This window comes from Furipterus horrens, unplaced genomic scaffold (genome assembly GCF_987537825.1).
Source record: "Furipterus horrens unplaced genomic scaffold, mFurHor1.1.pri manual_scaffold_11, whole genome shotgun sequence".
Lineage (NCBI taxonomy): Eukaryota > Metazoa > Chordata > Mammalia > Chiroptera > Furipteridae > Furipterus > Furipterus horrens.
In genome coordinates, this window is record NW_028327181.1 from 68,100,642 (window position 1) to 68,114,448 (window position 13,807).

At 40.0% G+C, this 13,807-nt stretch overlaps 1 protein-coding gene and 1 pseudogene across 4 annotated transcripts in view; both read left to right on the top strand.

Annotated features, from left to right (window-relative positions):
- The first annotated feature begins 471 nt into the window (after window positions 1-471).
- Window positions 472-13,807, top strand: part of LOC149998140 (SKA complex subunit 2) — a 47,102-nt gene continuing 33,766 nt past the window's right edge. Inside the window, exons 1-3 of one of the 4 annotated variants that reach the window (XM_090291483.1) lie at window positions 472-700; window positions 3,832-3,918; window positions 8,889-9,065. In XM_090291483.1, the coding sequence (XP_090147609.1) occupies window positions 668-700; window positions 3,832-3,918; window positions 8,889-9,065 (297 nt within the window). In that variant the 5' untranslated portion in view covers window positions 472-667. The remainder of the gene's footprint in view (window positions 701-3,831; window positions 3,919-8,888; window positions 9,066-13,807) is intronic. The other 3 variants (XM_090291484.1, XM_090291485.1, XM_090291486.1) reach the window with 3 other exon arrangements.
- Window positions 10,035-10,721, top strand: LOC149998141 (enhancer of rudimentary homolog pseudogene; annotated as a pseudogene).

Here is a 13,807-nt window from a genome sequence, read left to right on the forward strand (position 1 = left end):
GCGAGCCGGGGTAACACAGGAAGATATCCCTGCACTTACTAGTCTAAAAGCCCACGGGTTAGCTGAAGTCCAGGGAGCGGCCTCGCCCTCATCATGAAGAAAATTTCAAAATTGAAACCTTACTGTGGAGGGACCAATCGTAGCCACGTTCTCTCCAAGAATGGCGTTCCCAGTGACGTAAGAGCACAATCTGGATTGTGATTGGCTGAGATAGCAGCACGCTCCGGCCAATCATAGCTGAGGTGCTTTGGTATGAATAAGCAGAAGGCGGGAGCGAGGGGAGGAGAAGCAGGAGAGGAAAGAAGGTGTGTCACTTCCTCCTGTGCGGTTTGTGGAAGCCGCTGTGTCATTGGTTGGCTCTTCTTCCGATTGCACCAATCGCAATCTTCTCTGCTGAGCCCTAACTAAGAAACTGAAAGCAGAGATGAGGGTGTAACCAATGAAAAAAAAAAAAAAAAAAGAGTGCAGCAACCAATCTTTTTGCCCAACAGGAAAAGGAGTTTCCTAAGGAAAGGTGTTACCTAGTCGCCAATGGGCGGGCGCCGCCGAAGCGGAGGAGCCAACGAGTGCAAGACGTTGAGTGACAGCTGTCCAATAGGGACCCTCAGTGCTAGTACGGTTTGTGGTTTAAGCGCCGCGGCGGCCTGAGGAATGTCAATTATTCAACATGGAGGAGGAGGTCGATAAGCTGGAATTGATGGTGAGTGTAAAGTGAAGGAGATCTACTGGGTAGTTTATGTTTCCCCGGATGGCCGCCAAAGTGGGACGCAATTTGGAATCGCCGGAAACCCTGGGCGGAGGCTGGACCAAACCTGAGTTCCCTCCTCCTGCACCAAAGGGAGCTGCCTGCTCTTTTAACCGCTGGGGGTGGGGGGGGGCGTGCAGAGAAGGGGTTACATCCGGGCAACTAGTGAGGGAAATGTCGGGAGAGGCTGAGGGTGTGGGGCCATTGAAATAGTTTGTTCCTTGCCCTCACCTTTCTGCCCCTCAAGGAGCTGTAGCTGGTGTGGACGTTCGTATTTCCACCCAAAGATGTGACTGGAATGGTCCCCACAGGCCCCTAGAAGGGGAGAGGTCGGTCACACTCCAGAAAAAGGGGGTGGAGGGTGGGGTTTGGTGGGGATAACGGAGTGTAGCGGAGAGAAATCTGTTCGGGCCTGAACTGTTCGCATCCTCCTAGGCGGGCTGGGAAGTCTGAGAAAGGATGCCAGACTTGCGGGCTCAACTTCCTAGCGGCCAAGAACGCCCCTAGACACGTTTTTGTTTGGCCCACAGGGGCAGGCAGTCCTTGGGCGGGGGAGCGAGCGATGGGCACCTGGACCTTAAGCTCCTTTCCTGGAGCACGGGCGGGATCGCACGAGGAAGGCTCCCTGCTCCTGAGGTGCCTGGTTTCGTTCGTTTGTGAAGGTAGGGGGCGGGGGCGAATCGTTGGAAAGGACTCCCTCAGTGCTCGTCCTGCACGGGGGCGCCAGCTGGAGAGTGTCCTAGTTTTCTTCTATGGACGCTTCTCCACTTGCCCTCTTTATTCACTCCCTTCCGTCCCTAGGCTACTAGCTACTAGCTTGATCGGCCGCGTTTTTTAATCTTGTTAGTTCCCTTATTTTACCTTCAGCGTTACCAGTTTTGTTTTTTCAATTGGGCTGGCTTCCTTTAAAACATGGAATTTGGCGGACTCACCCGTCATTGAGCTCCTGTCGGTTTTTCGGTAAAGAAAAATAAGGTTAAGAAGCCAAAAGCTTTCTCACCCCGCAGTCCGCCCCTCCCCCCCTTGCCATTCGCCGGCATTGCTCCTTCGGAATCACACATTTATGCCTGCGTTGCTTTCTCCAAGCAACGCTTTTGCACTGTTGGTGGGAATGCAGATTAAGAATATTTACATTGCTGTGCAGTCACTACCATCCATCCCCAGAGCTTCATCTTTCCAAACTAAAACTCTGCACCCATTGAACAGTAACCCTACATTCTCCCTTCACCCCAGTATCTAGTGACCACCGTTCTACTTTCTCTAGGAATTGAACTACTCTAGGTACTCATTTAATATTTGTACTTTTGTGACTGGGTTATTTCACTTAGCATAATGTCCTCAGTGTTCATCCATGATGTAGCATGTATCAGAATTTCCTTCGTTTATAAGGCTGAATGATATTCCATTGTATGTATGTACCGCATTTTGTTTCCTCATCTGTTAATATGGACACGTGTTGCTTCCACCTTTTGGCTATTATGAATAATGGTCCTATAAACAGGGGTGTACAAATATCTGTTTCCGTGCTTTCAGTTTTTTTTTTGGTGTATACCCAGAAGTAGAACTGCTGGATTGTATGGTAATTCTACTTTTAATTTTTCGAATTTTCTGTCTCTTAAAGCCTGTTTATAATTTTATTGTCTTCTCAAATATTTTGTAATTGGAAGTGTGTATACATTACTTAAAAGGGGCATGGGAAATTTTTTTTTAATCCTCATCTGAGGATATGTTTATTGATGTATTTACTTATATTTTTTAGGGGGTGGTCAGGGAGGAAGGCAAAAGGAGAAAGAGAGAGAAAAACATCAATCAGTTGCCTCCTGCACACCGGGGATTGAACCCAGCAGCTTTTGGTGTATGGGAGGATGCTTCAATCAATGAAGCCCCCTCGCCAGGGGCTAAAGGGGCATGGGAATTTAAAAAAATAAAAAACCGAAAGCAGTGGTATAAACCCCTGACTTTTAGCATTTGCCAAGTTTCCTGTGTAAATATTTCCATCCTGATCAAATTTTAGCTACCCCTATGATGTCCTTGAAAGTAGAGTTGGAAAGACATGTGTATTAGCACATGATATTGTATTTCCTCTATACAGTTATGATATACCTCAAGAGCACAGATAATAGTAAAATAACTGGGAAGTTATGATTTTTGAGTATTTATTTGTTTTAATAGATTAATTATAAATTCACATAATTTAAATCTTAGTGATACCTGTGTTTAACAACTGGCTTGCAAAAGTCCTTGAAAATTTAGCTGACTCCATCATCCACCCAACTGTCAATTGAAAGCACACTCTGTTGTATCTTTCTTTTTTTTTTAAATATTTATTTATTTTTAGAGAGAGGGGAAAGGAAGGAGAAAGAGAGGGAGAGGAACCTCAATGTTGGAGAGAAACATAGATGAGTTGTTTCACACACCCTGACCAGGGATTGAACCTGCAACCCAGACATGTGCCCTGACCAGGAATTGAACTGGTGACCTTTTGCTTTGTGGTAGGACACCCAACCAACTGAGCCACACCAATCAGGGCTCTGTCATATCTTGTAAAATATAAGTTACTCAAAAGCAGGAACCACTATTTTTTGTTACTATTTGACAATGTTAATACATTGTGGACTTCCAGGTATTACAAGAAGTCATTGCTGAAATGACTCTCTTAAAAAAAAGATATTGTTAAATGGACTATGGGATTATGCTAGTTAAACTTTAAGCAGAAGTAAAATATCAAGTTAAAGAACACACATAGGCTTAAGGGTTTCTGGTTCATAAATAAGTTAAGGGCTTCTAAAATAGAGATTGTTTTAAGGGAACCCTGAAGCCACACATGTGATAATCTTAAGAATTCTGTGGTAATAGAGAAATTTTCAAAATGTTAAGTAGTTTTAAAAATTTTAATAGACCTTGGGTATTATATATAGACCATGGAAGATTTTTATATATTTTTTATTTCCTTTTTTTCAAAACGAGTTATATATCACATTATCAAAATATTAAAAAATATAAAGAGAAAAGAAGGAATAGTTGCAGAATTGTGTTTATTAATATGCCTCTTACTTCACAAAATAATGATTTATGCTGATTTTTAGTTCCAGAAAGCTGACTCTGACCTGGATTATATTCAATACAGGCTGGAATATGAAATCAAGATTAATCATCCTGATTCAACAGGCGAGGTAATCTGGAAAATCAATGTCTTTTCAAAAGAAAATTTTATTACAAGATTTTCTGATAGTATTTCTAATAATAGTGGTTATAACAATTACAGTATTAAGTACTAAGTTTATAGAATCTTAAAATCTTTTTATGTGGGAAACTTGGTCACAGCATATGAGAACACACTATTGTTTCCATAGTCAAGGGAATTTGTGGCTACCTTTTTTTTTTACACTTAAAAATAATTATTGAGTCAGGAAATAATGAACCATTGTGGAAGCCTCTGACATTGTAACATTTTTTTGATTGAGTGGAAGTACAAATTAACATATTATTTTATATAAAATTGGTAAAGCATGGTGAGTGTTTAGTTTTTACTGAACATTCTAGCTCCTTACTAGGACTATTCTAGCTCCTTAACTGACTTAGCTTTTTCTTTGTTTTTCTCCTCTTTTCTCTGACTGAAGAACAACAAACCAATTCTGGTCCAGTGGTACCACCAAATGACTGGCCAAAGGACTCCTCTGAGTCAGTGTCCTTCAAGAACTATGTGGAAGGCATTTCACATGATGCTCCAACTTTCTCTCCATTTTCCATCTCATCTTTGTTCCACTTCCAGTTATTTTTCTCTTCTACAACTTGTTTTCAAAACAGCTTTATTGAGTCATAATTCACATAACTATAAAATTCATCCTTCCAAAGTATACATTTCAGTGGTTTTTAGTATATTCAGAGATGTGCAGTCATCGCAACAATCAATTTTTGAACATTTTCATTACCTCAATAAGAAACACATGGCCATTAGCAGTCACTTACCAACCCCACCCACTGCCTGCTCCAAGCAGCCACTAATTAATTACTTTATATTTCTGTACATTTGCTGTCTGACTATCTAATGTGAATGGGATCACCTATATGTTTTTCAGACACATTTCATATCTTTTAAATATTCATCCATGTTGTATCATGAATCAGTACTTTATTCTTTCTTAGAGCTGAATAATATTTCATTGTATGGCTATACCACATTTTCTTATTTATTCATTAGTTGATAGACATTTTGGTTCCTTTTTTTGGCGACTATGGTAATGCTACTCTAAACATTGATGTACAGGTTTCTGTGTGGAAATTTGCTTTTATTTCTCTTGGGTATATACCTAAGAGTAGAATTGCTGACCAAATGCTAACTCTACATTTAATACTTTCAGGAACTGCCTATTATTTTATTTTCCAGAGCACCAACACCATTTTACATTATTATCCTTTTTTGTTTTTGGTGGTAGACTATACATAACAAAATTTACCATTTTAACCATTTAAGTGGTATTAAGTATATTCACATTAAATGCAACCATGATTACCATCCATCTCCAGAACTTTGCGTCTCCCCAAACTGAAAATGTATCCACTAAACAATAACTCCCCGTTTCACCCTCCCTCCAACCCCTGGCAATCACCATTCTGCTTCTTATCTATGAACTTGACTACTCTTGGTACATTAAAAAGTGGACTCAATACAGTATTTGTCCTTTTGTGATGGCTTATTGCACTTAGCATAATGTCCTCAACATTCACCCGAGGTGTAGTATGTACCAGAATTTCCTTTCCAAGGCTGAATAACATTCCATTGTCTGTAGGTACCACGTTTTGTTTATACATTCATCTGTCAGGGGGTGCTTGGGTTGCTTCCATCTTTCGAATATTGTGAATAATGCCACTATGTACATGGTTGTACATATATCTGATTGAGTCTTTGGGCTGTTATAACAAAATACCACCAACTGGGTCTCATGTAAATAACAGAAGTCCAAGATCAAGGTGTCAGTATGACCAGGTTTGGGCCCTCGTCTCTGGTAGACTTTTGATTATAATCTCACATAGCAGAGGAGAAAGATCTCTCTGAGGCCTCTTTCATCAGAGCACTGATTCCATTCATAATTACTCTGACCTAATCGCCTCCTGAAGGTCCTACCTCCTAAGTCCATCTCCATGGGGGTTAGGTTTTAACCAATAAATTTTGGAAGGACACATTCAGACCACAGTGATTATGACTCTGCAAATATTGCTTTTATCTAAAGTCATAGTATACTGTATTTGCTTTTCCTTTCTTACACACTTCTTTTTCTGAAGCTTTAAATTATTTTTTTTTTCTTCAATCTCTTTAGTTTCCCTGTGCCTTTATCATTCATTCAGCCTCAGACTTTCCTAACAGAACTGTAAGACTTGTCAACATTGTCAGACACATCACATGATCCCTCAGTTCCATTTTCCCCAGTTCTTTCCCATATCCCTTCTTGTGCTGTTTTTCTGCTCCAGTCCGACCTGCGCAACAGGCCCCCTGCCTGGCTGTGTTTCTGGGATTTCTTTACCAACATTTCAGTAATTTCTTTAGTTTTTCTCCTCGTTTGGATCATGTGTTTCACTCTTTCTTGTTTTACTCCCTTGATTAGGTGAAGCATATCCTTCAGAAACTTTGAGGAGGAATACACAAAAGGTTAACTTTTTGAGATATCAGATGTTTGAAAATATCTTTATTTAAGCCTTATTTAACCCTTTAGTCAACAGATGGTTTGGTTGAATATGGAATTCTAGATTGGAGATTATTTTTTCTTAATTTAACATTATTGCTTTGTGGTTTTTTAGCTTCCAGTGTTCTTGTTGAGAAATAGATGCCATTCTAATTTCTGATCCTTTGTGTGTGTTCCTCCTTATTCTACCCTCCCCCCATCTCTCTTGGAACTTCTATAATATTTTATTCATGCTGTGAAATTTATTTTATGGTTACAGTATAGGTCCTTTCATTAATTCTGCTGTTACTTGGTGGGGCTCTTTAAATATGAAAACACATGGATCTGAAGTTTTATAACTTTTCTTACCCAGTATGTTCATAAGAAAAGAAATTCTTTGTTGTGGCCTTTAGTATTTCCTTTATTTTTCCAGTTCTGCTGGAGATCTTTTATCCAATACAATGTCTGGCCTCTAGAAATAGGATGGGAAATATACCCCTAAGGGTGACAGGACAGGTCTCAATGTCATTGGGGGCAATATTGAGTAGATACCACAAAAGGCAGCTTAATATACATTTGGTGTTATTTATTATTTCTTTGCCCATGTCAAACATACTACTAAGAGTTCTTTTTTCATACTGTCTTCTGTCCCTTCTTGTAATGCTCATGGCATAGGTCTTGATCACTCTCTGCAGAATTATATTACTTGTCTTCAAGTTAGATCTTTTGTTTTTATTCCTTCCTGTTGGATTAAAAAAACAAAAACAAAAACAAAAAAAAAACATTTCCATCATTAAAAGCTTAGAGAAAAATCTCCAAGGAAGCGGAGAGGGGAGGGCGATGAACTGAGTCTCTGCCTATAGCCATGATGAAGGGTCCATGAAGGAGATATTTGAAGAGCAGGAAGGTAACTAAGATGATACAGTTTTATGGAAATCAAGAGTTTGTTTTAAGGCCATGGCCAGGTAGCTCAGTTGGTATAGCATTGTCCTAATATGCCAAGATTGTGGGTTTGATCCCTGGACACATACAAGAATTAACCGATGAACACACAAATAAAGGGAACAACAAATCGATGTTTCTCTCTCTCCCCACTTCCTCTCTGTCTCTAAAAATCAGTCAATAAATTAATTTGAAAACTTACAAAAAGAAGGTTATTAAAATTTTATTCCATAGGGCAAGCCTGACCTTTAAATTATTTTAAAGTTTTGCAAAGAATACTAGTCTGTGGGTATGTTAAACTGAGGAAGTATATTATAGGATCTCAAAGGTCAGTGGCAAATGGAAAAAAAATGAAACTGGTTTTGAAGTGACAAGAGAGTCAAGAGAAGGAGTTAATTTTTCCCTTAGTATTGGGGAGATGTCTATATGTATTTGAAGTCTCTAAAGGGTACTGAAATGGTTATTGAAATAATAGGAAAGTCAAGTTACGGAGGCCATGGAAAGGAACGACAGCAATAGTGGCAGTGTTAGGGGGCTGAGTATGGTGAGAATGTCTATAGATGTTCTCCTTTCGGGATGCAATGCCAGGAAGGGAGTTTTTACTAGATGTTTTCTGCCTTCTCAGTAAAGTAGTCTGTGAGGTCTTATGGCAGGAAGGAGTAGGTGGAAATTGAGGGAGTAGAGAAAGTTTGGAATAGCTAGTATTGAAGGTTTGCTAAGGAACCATCAGGGATTGAAAGGAGTTACCAAGTGGCAGAAAGGACCCAGTTCAAATGAAATGTCTTTTATGGAATAGTGATTATATTCCAAAAAGACTTTGAAAAACCACTTAATATATAAATATAGTTGCTTGAGTTGCCATGAATTTTATATAATGAAGTCAGCGAATTGGTATTTATATATACTTTAGCCCCATGGCAGTGTTTAAGAATTTTATAAGTGGTTCACATTGTCTTATTCTTTAACAACAAATTAATATAGTTCCTTTAATCATCTTCTGAATCGCGTTTAAAATTGTATTTTAGAAATACTATGCAATTCATTGGTTTGAACTATGTATCAAACACTATGCATTTAAAATGACCTTATTTGATGTTTAATTGCTTTTTTGTGGACTATTTCTATACGTAGGCTTTATTTTTTTTAATTTTTATTTTTCAATTATAGTGACATTCAGTATTATTTTATATTGGTTTCAGGTGTACAGCATAGTGGTTGGACAATTATATAATTTATGAAGTGATCCTCCCAGTAATTGTAGTACCCACCGAACACCGTGCATAGTTATTAGAATATTATTGACTGTATTCCCTGTACTGTACTTCTGTACCTAGACTTTAAATTCCTTGAGGATAGAATCTAGGTCTTCTACTTACCTCTTTCTTTCCCTTCTCCATCCTTGTCACACAATTGCATAATAAAATATTCACAGTGTTTCTTAAATGGATGGTAGAATGCCTTGTATTTATTTTAATTCTTAAAAGAAGTTTAATTTTTCATTTCCACAATTTAATATACATATATATTTTTTCCTGATGTAGAAAAATCCAGTTACACTCTTACAGGAATTGTCAGCAATAAAGTCTCGATATCAGACTTTGCATGCACGCTTTAAGCCGATTGCTGAGGAGCAGAAAGAGACTAAGAGCCGCATCTGTGCTACTTTCAGTAAGACTATGACCATGATACAAGAACTCCAAAAGCAAACAGACCTGGAGGTAATGCTTTCAATTGACATGTTAAATTTGTAAAGTTTTTATTCTGAGTGTTGCTTTGAAAGATGAATCCTCAGTAATGTTCATTTTAAAATTCATCAGTTTGAACTGTTGATAGAAATGAGGTTTTCTTGATTCCCTTTTAATTTATTATCTCCTTGTATTTTAAAATGAGCATGTGAACTTGGCATGGCTGATTAAGAGGTATGCTGTCTTGGATTATGCTGTCATGGCAGAAAAGGTGATAATACTTATTAAATCTACCAGCTCTGTTGGTTCCATAATGTAAGGGACAAAGAAACTAGTGACCCTCAAACCAGTAGGAAATAATTAATAGCAAAGGACAAATGTAATTGAATCTTGAATTAGGGGGTCTCCGAGTCAACAGTATTAGCATACATACAAGTCAGGAAGTGACATTCTGCAGTTCATCACAAATGTCTCTGAGATCAAAGGGGGGAAGATATTCATCACCAAACACAGGGAAATGGGAAAATGTAGCTAGACAGCTCAACAAACAAGTTAGCAAATCTCCAAGGGAGAGCTGGAGACAGACCTATAACCAGATTACCCTTAGTTAATTACCACCCTCAGTTAATTTAATTAATCAAGTTAGACTGTAACTCCAGAGTATCCAGCATGGAAAAACGGAGGAGGAGGGAGAGGGGAACGGGGTTTTACTTGCATTAGGTTAAAGCCAGCTTGCTTTGTCTGTTGGGGCACGCATATCTTTGTTTCGTGCCCCCAGCTCTGCAGACCTGTGAATGAACAACGCATCGGCTACTGCTGAGTCCTGTGTCCTGGTGTTTTTATTGTGAGCATGTCTCACAATAAGAACTAGTGAGAAGGGAAGGAGGATGGGGAGTGGAGGGAGCTCACCAAACCAACTGAAGGAACGAACTATAAAAAAAAGTCAGTTTTCGGCGTGCGGCTAAGCTCGTGTGAGGTGGTGGTGTCGGCGGCGGCTGCAGTGAAAGAGTTGGCGCGATGTCTCACACCATTCTGCTGGTACAGCCCACCAAGAGGCCAGAGGGCAGAACCTACGCTGACTATGAATCAGTGAACGAATGCATGGAAGGAAGGCGTTTGTAAAATGTGTGAAGAACATCTGAAGAGAATGAATCCCAACAGCCCCTCTATTACATATGATATCAGCCAGTTGTTTGACTTTATTGATGATCTGGCAGACCTCAGCTGTCTTGTTTACCGAGCTGATACCCAGACATACCAGCCTTATAACAAAGACTGGATTAAAGAGAAGATCTATGTGCTCCTTTGTCGGCAGGCCCAACAGGCCGGGAAATAGTTGTGCCGGAAGATTGAGGGTGGGCTTGGAATACAGGTGTACAGTGATCTGTAGTGGGAGTTTTGTATTATAGTAATCCTGTTTCCATTTTGGTACACTCTAGTCAGGGTTGAATGTGCTAGATGATAATGGCATCGAACAAGATCACCCCCCTTTTTTTCTTTTCCTGTTTTTTTACTGAAACATTGTTATGATTTTGAGGAAAGTTTTTCTTCATCAGTTAATGTTCATATCTACTTTGCAACATTCACTGTACTAACCCTTCAAGTTGGGGTCGGGGTGGTGACCCAGTTTAGTTATGTCCTAAGATAAAGTCTTGGTGCAAAATAAATAAATGTTCTTTAGTTAAAAAAAAAAAAAAAAGTCAGTTATAGATGCTTTCCAGACTTCTCAGTCAGAATACTATTTTCCTGTTTTGGGGACAGTAGAGGGAGATCCTCTATTTCAGTTGCAGTAAGGTACAGTAAGGTGACTTTTTCATTTAATCCATGTGAATTTGGGGCAAATGTTGGCTTGATCAGCCAGACCACCTGGGCCATTCAGTAGCCAAATGTGGCTATATAAATTAAAATTCAAGTAATGAAATAAAATGAAAAATTCAGTTCTTCATCTACTGATCGGACAGTGCAGATATAGAATATTCCCAGCATCACAGACAGTTCTATGGGACAGCACTGCCCTGGAGATTCTAATTCTGTAGTTAGTTATATGGGGTGTTCTAGATTTGGCAGTATCTGTAGAGATGACCTAAAGTAGTCCCCTTACCTGCAGTTTGGCTTTCCCCAGTTTCATTTACCTGGAGTCCAAAAATATCAAATGGAGAATTCCAGAAATAAACAATTCATAAATTTTAAATTTCAAGCTATTTTAACATGATGAAATCTTGAACAGTCCCACTCCATTTTGCCTAGGGATGGAAATCACCCCTTTGTTCAGAGTATCCATGCTGTATATGCTACCTGCCCACCTGTTAGTCACTTTTTAGTTCTTTCAGTTATCAGATTGACTGTCCCAGGACAGCAATCCTTGTGTTCGAGTCACCCTTATTTTATAATATTTAATGCAAGAGTAGTGATGCTTGCAATTTGGATATGCCAAAGAGAAGCCAGAAATTGCTTCTTTTAAGTGAAAGGGGTGAGTACAGTACAAGAAGATATTTTGAGGACTTCCGGCCAAGACGGAGGCATAGACAGACATGCTGCGTCTTCCTCCACAACTAAGAAGGAATACAACTACCTCAAAACTAGAAACAACCAGAAGCTCCAGAAAATCAAACTGCATGGAAGTCTAACAAACAAAGACAGAAAGAAGAAATCCTCATCCAGCCAGGTAGGAGGGGCAGAGCCAGGGCGGAGAGGACAAGGTGTGGTGGTGGTGGCAGCAGGCCAGTGGAAAGCATAGTTACACATTTCAAAAAGTCAGGAGGGACACCTGGGGAGTGTTCTCAGCTCCTCACCAGACCTCGCAGCTCACGATCCCAGCACCGGGAAAAATCAAGCCTCATTGCTTCTGACTGTGCAAGCCAGTGGGGGTTGGGGCGGAGGCGGAAACTGCCGGTCTCTTAGTGGAGTCCACTTCTTTAAAGGGCTGCTACGGTCCTAGAACATACGCAGATCCACCCACTCTTGGAACGACGGCCAGGGCAATAGCCAGAGGGGTGCCAGTCCCATACGAAAGTGAGAGAGGTGCCTGGAGAAGGGGCAAGTACTGGGCAAGTGGCATTGTTCCCTCTCAGACCCCTCCCCCACCCACATTGCCACAAGGACGTGAAACAGGTCATCCTGTACTGACGAATCCCTAAGGCTCCGCCCCTTGCAACGTAACAGGAGCGACAGCTCTACCTAAGACACAGAGGCAAACAAACATAGGAGCCTGTCAAGATGAGCAGACAGAGAAGTATGGCCCAAAAGAGGGAACAGATCAAGGTTCCAGTGGGAGAACTAAGTGACGGGGAGTTAGCCAACCTAACAGGCACAGAGTTCAAAACACTGGTGATGAAGATGCTCACAGGCTTGACATATGCTTGACTGATATGCTTGAGTATGGCAAACGCATAAGAGAAGAAGGCTATACTAGGTGAAATGAAGGAAAATTCACACAAAACCAAGGGTGAAGGGAAAACCGGGGTTCAAATCAATGATTTCGAACATAAGAAAAAAAGTCAACCAGGGCAGGAGGAGGAAACAAGAATTGAAAGAAATGAGGAGAGGCTTGGGAACCTCTGGGACAACTTTAAACGTGCCAACATCCGAATCATGGGGGTGCCAGAAGGAGAAGAGGAAGAGCAAGAAATTGAAAACTTATGTTAAAAAAATAACGGAGGAAAACTTCCTAAATTTTGCGAAGGAAGTAGACATACAAGTCCAGGAAGCACGGAGCGTCCCGGGCGAGCTGGACCCAGAAGGGACCACCCCAAGAAACATCATGATTAAAATGCCAAAGGTGAAAGATAAAGAGAGAATCCTAAAAGCAGCAAGAGAAGCTGAGAGTTGCCTACCAAGGGGTGCCTATAAGACCATCAGCTGATTTCTCAAAGGACACTTTGCAGGCAAGAAGGGACTGGCAAGCAGTATTCAATGTGATGAAAAGCAAGGACCTACAGCCAAGATTATTTTATCCAGCAAAGCTAGCATTTAGAATGGAAGGGCAGATGAAGTGCTTCCCAGACAAGGTAAAGCTAAAAGAGTTCATTACCACCAAACCATTATTATATGACATGTCAAAGGAACTTAAGAAAAAGAAGATCAAAACTATGAACACTAAAATGAGAACAAACTCACAAATATCAGCAACTGAATCAAAAAAAAAAAAAAACAATCCAACTAAGCAAACCAGAATAGGAACAGAATCATAGGTATAGGGTCATTTGGAGGGTTATCAACTGGGAAGGGCTTAGGGGGAGAAATGGGGAAATGGTGCAGGGATTAAGAAGCATAATCACTTGGTACAAAATAGACAGGGGGAAGTTAAGAATAATATAGGAAAGGGTGAAACCAAGGAACTTATATGCATGACCCATGGACATGAACTAAGAGGGGTGGGATTGCTGGAGGGAAGGACGGTACTGGGCAGAGGGGAGCAAAGGGGAAAAATAATTGGAACTACTGTAACAACATAATAAAATATACTTCAAAATATATACAAAATATAAAAAGATATTTTGCGATAGACCACATTCACATAACTTTTATTACAGTATATCATTATAATTATTCTATTTTATTATTGGTTATTGTTGTAAATCTCTTACTGTGTGCCTTATTTATAAATTAAGCTTTATCATAGGTATATATGTGTAGGAAAAAACAGTATAGATAGGGTTCAGACTATCTCCAATTTCAGGCATCCATTGCGGGGCTTGGAACATGTCTTGGGACGACTGTATATATTTAGGCAGATTTGGAACTATTTGAGTGATTCTTTAGGTTCTACCTCCTAT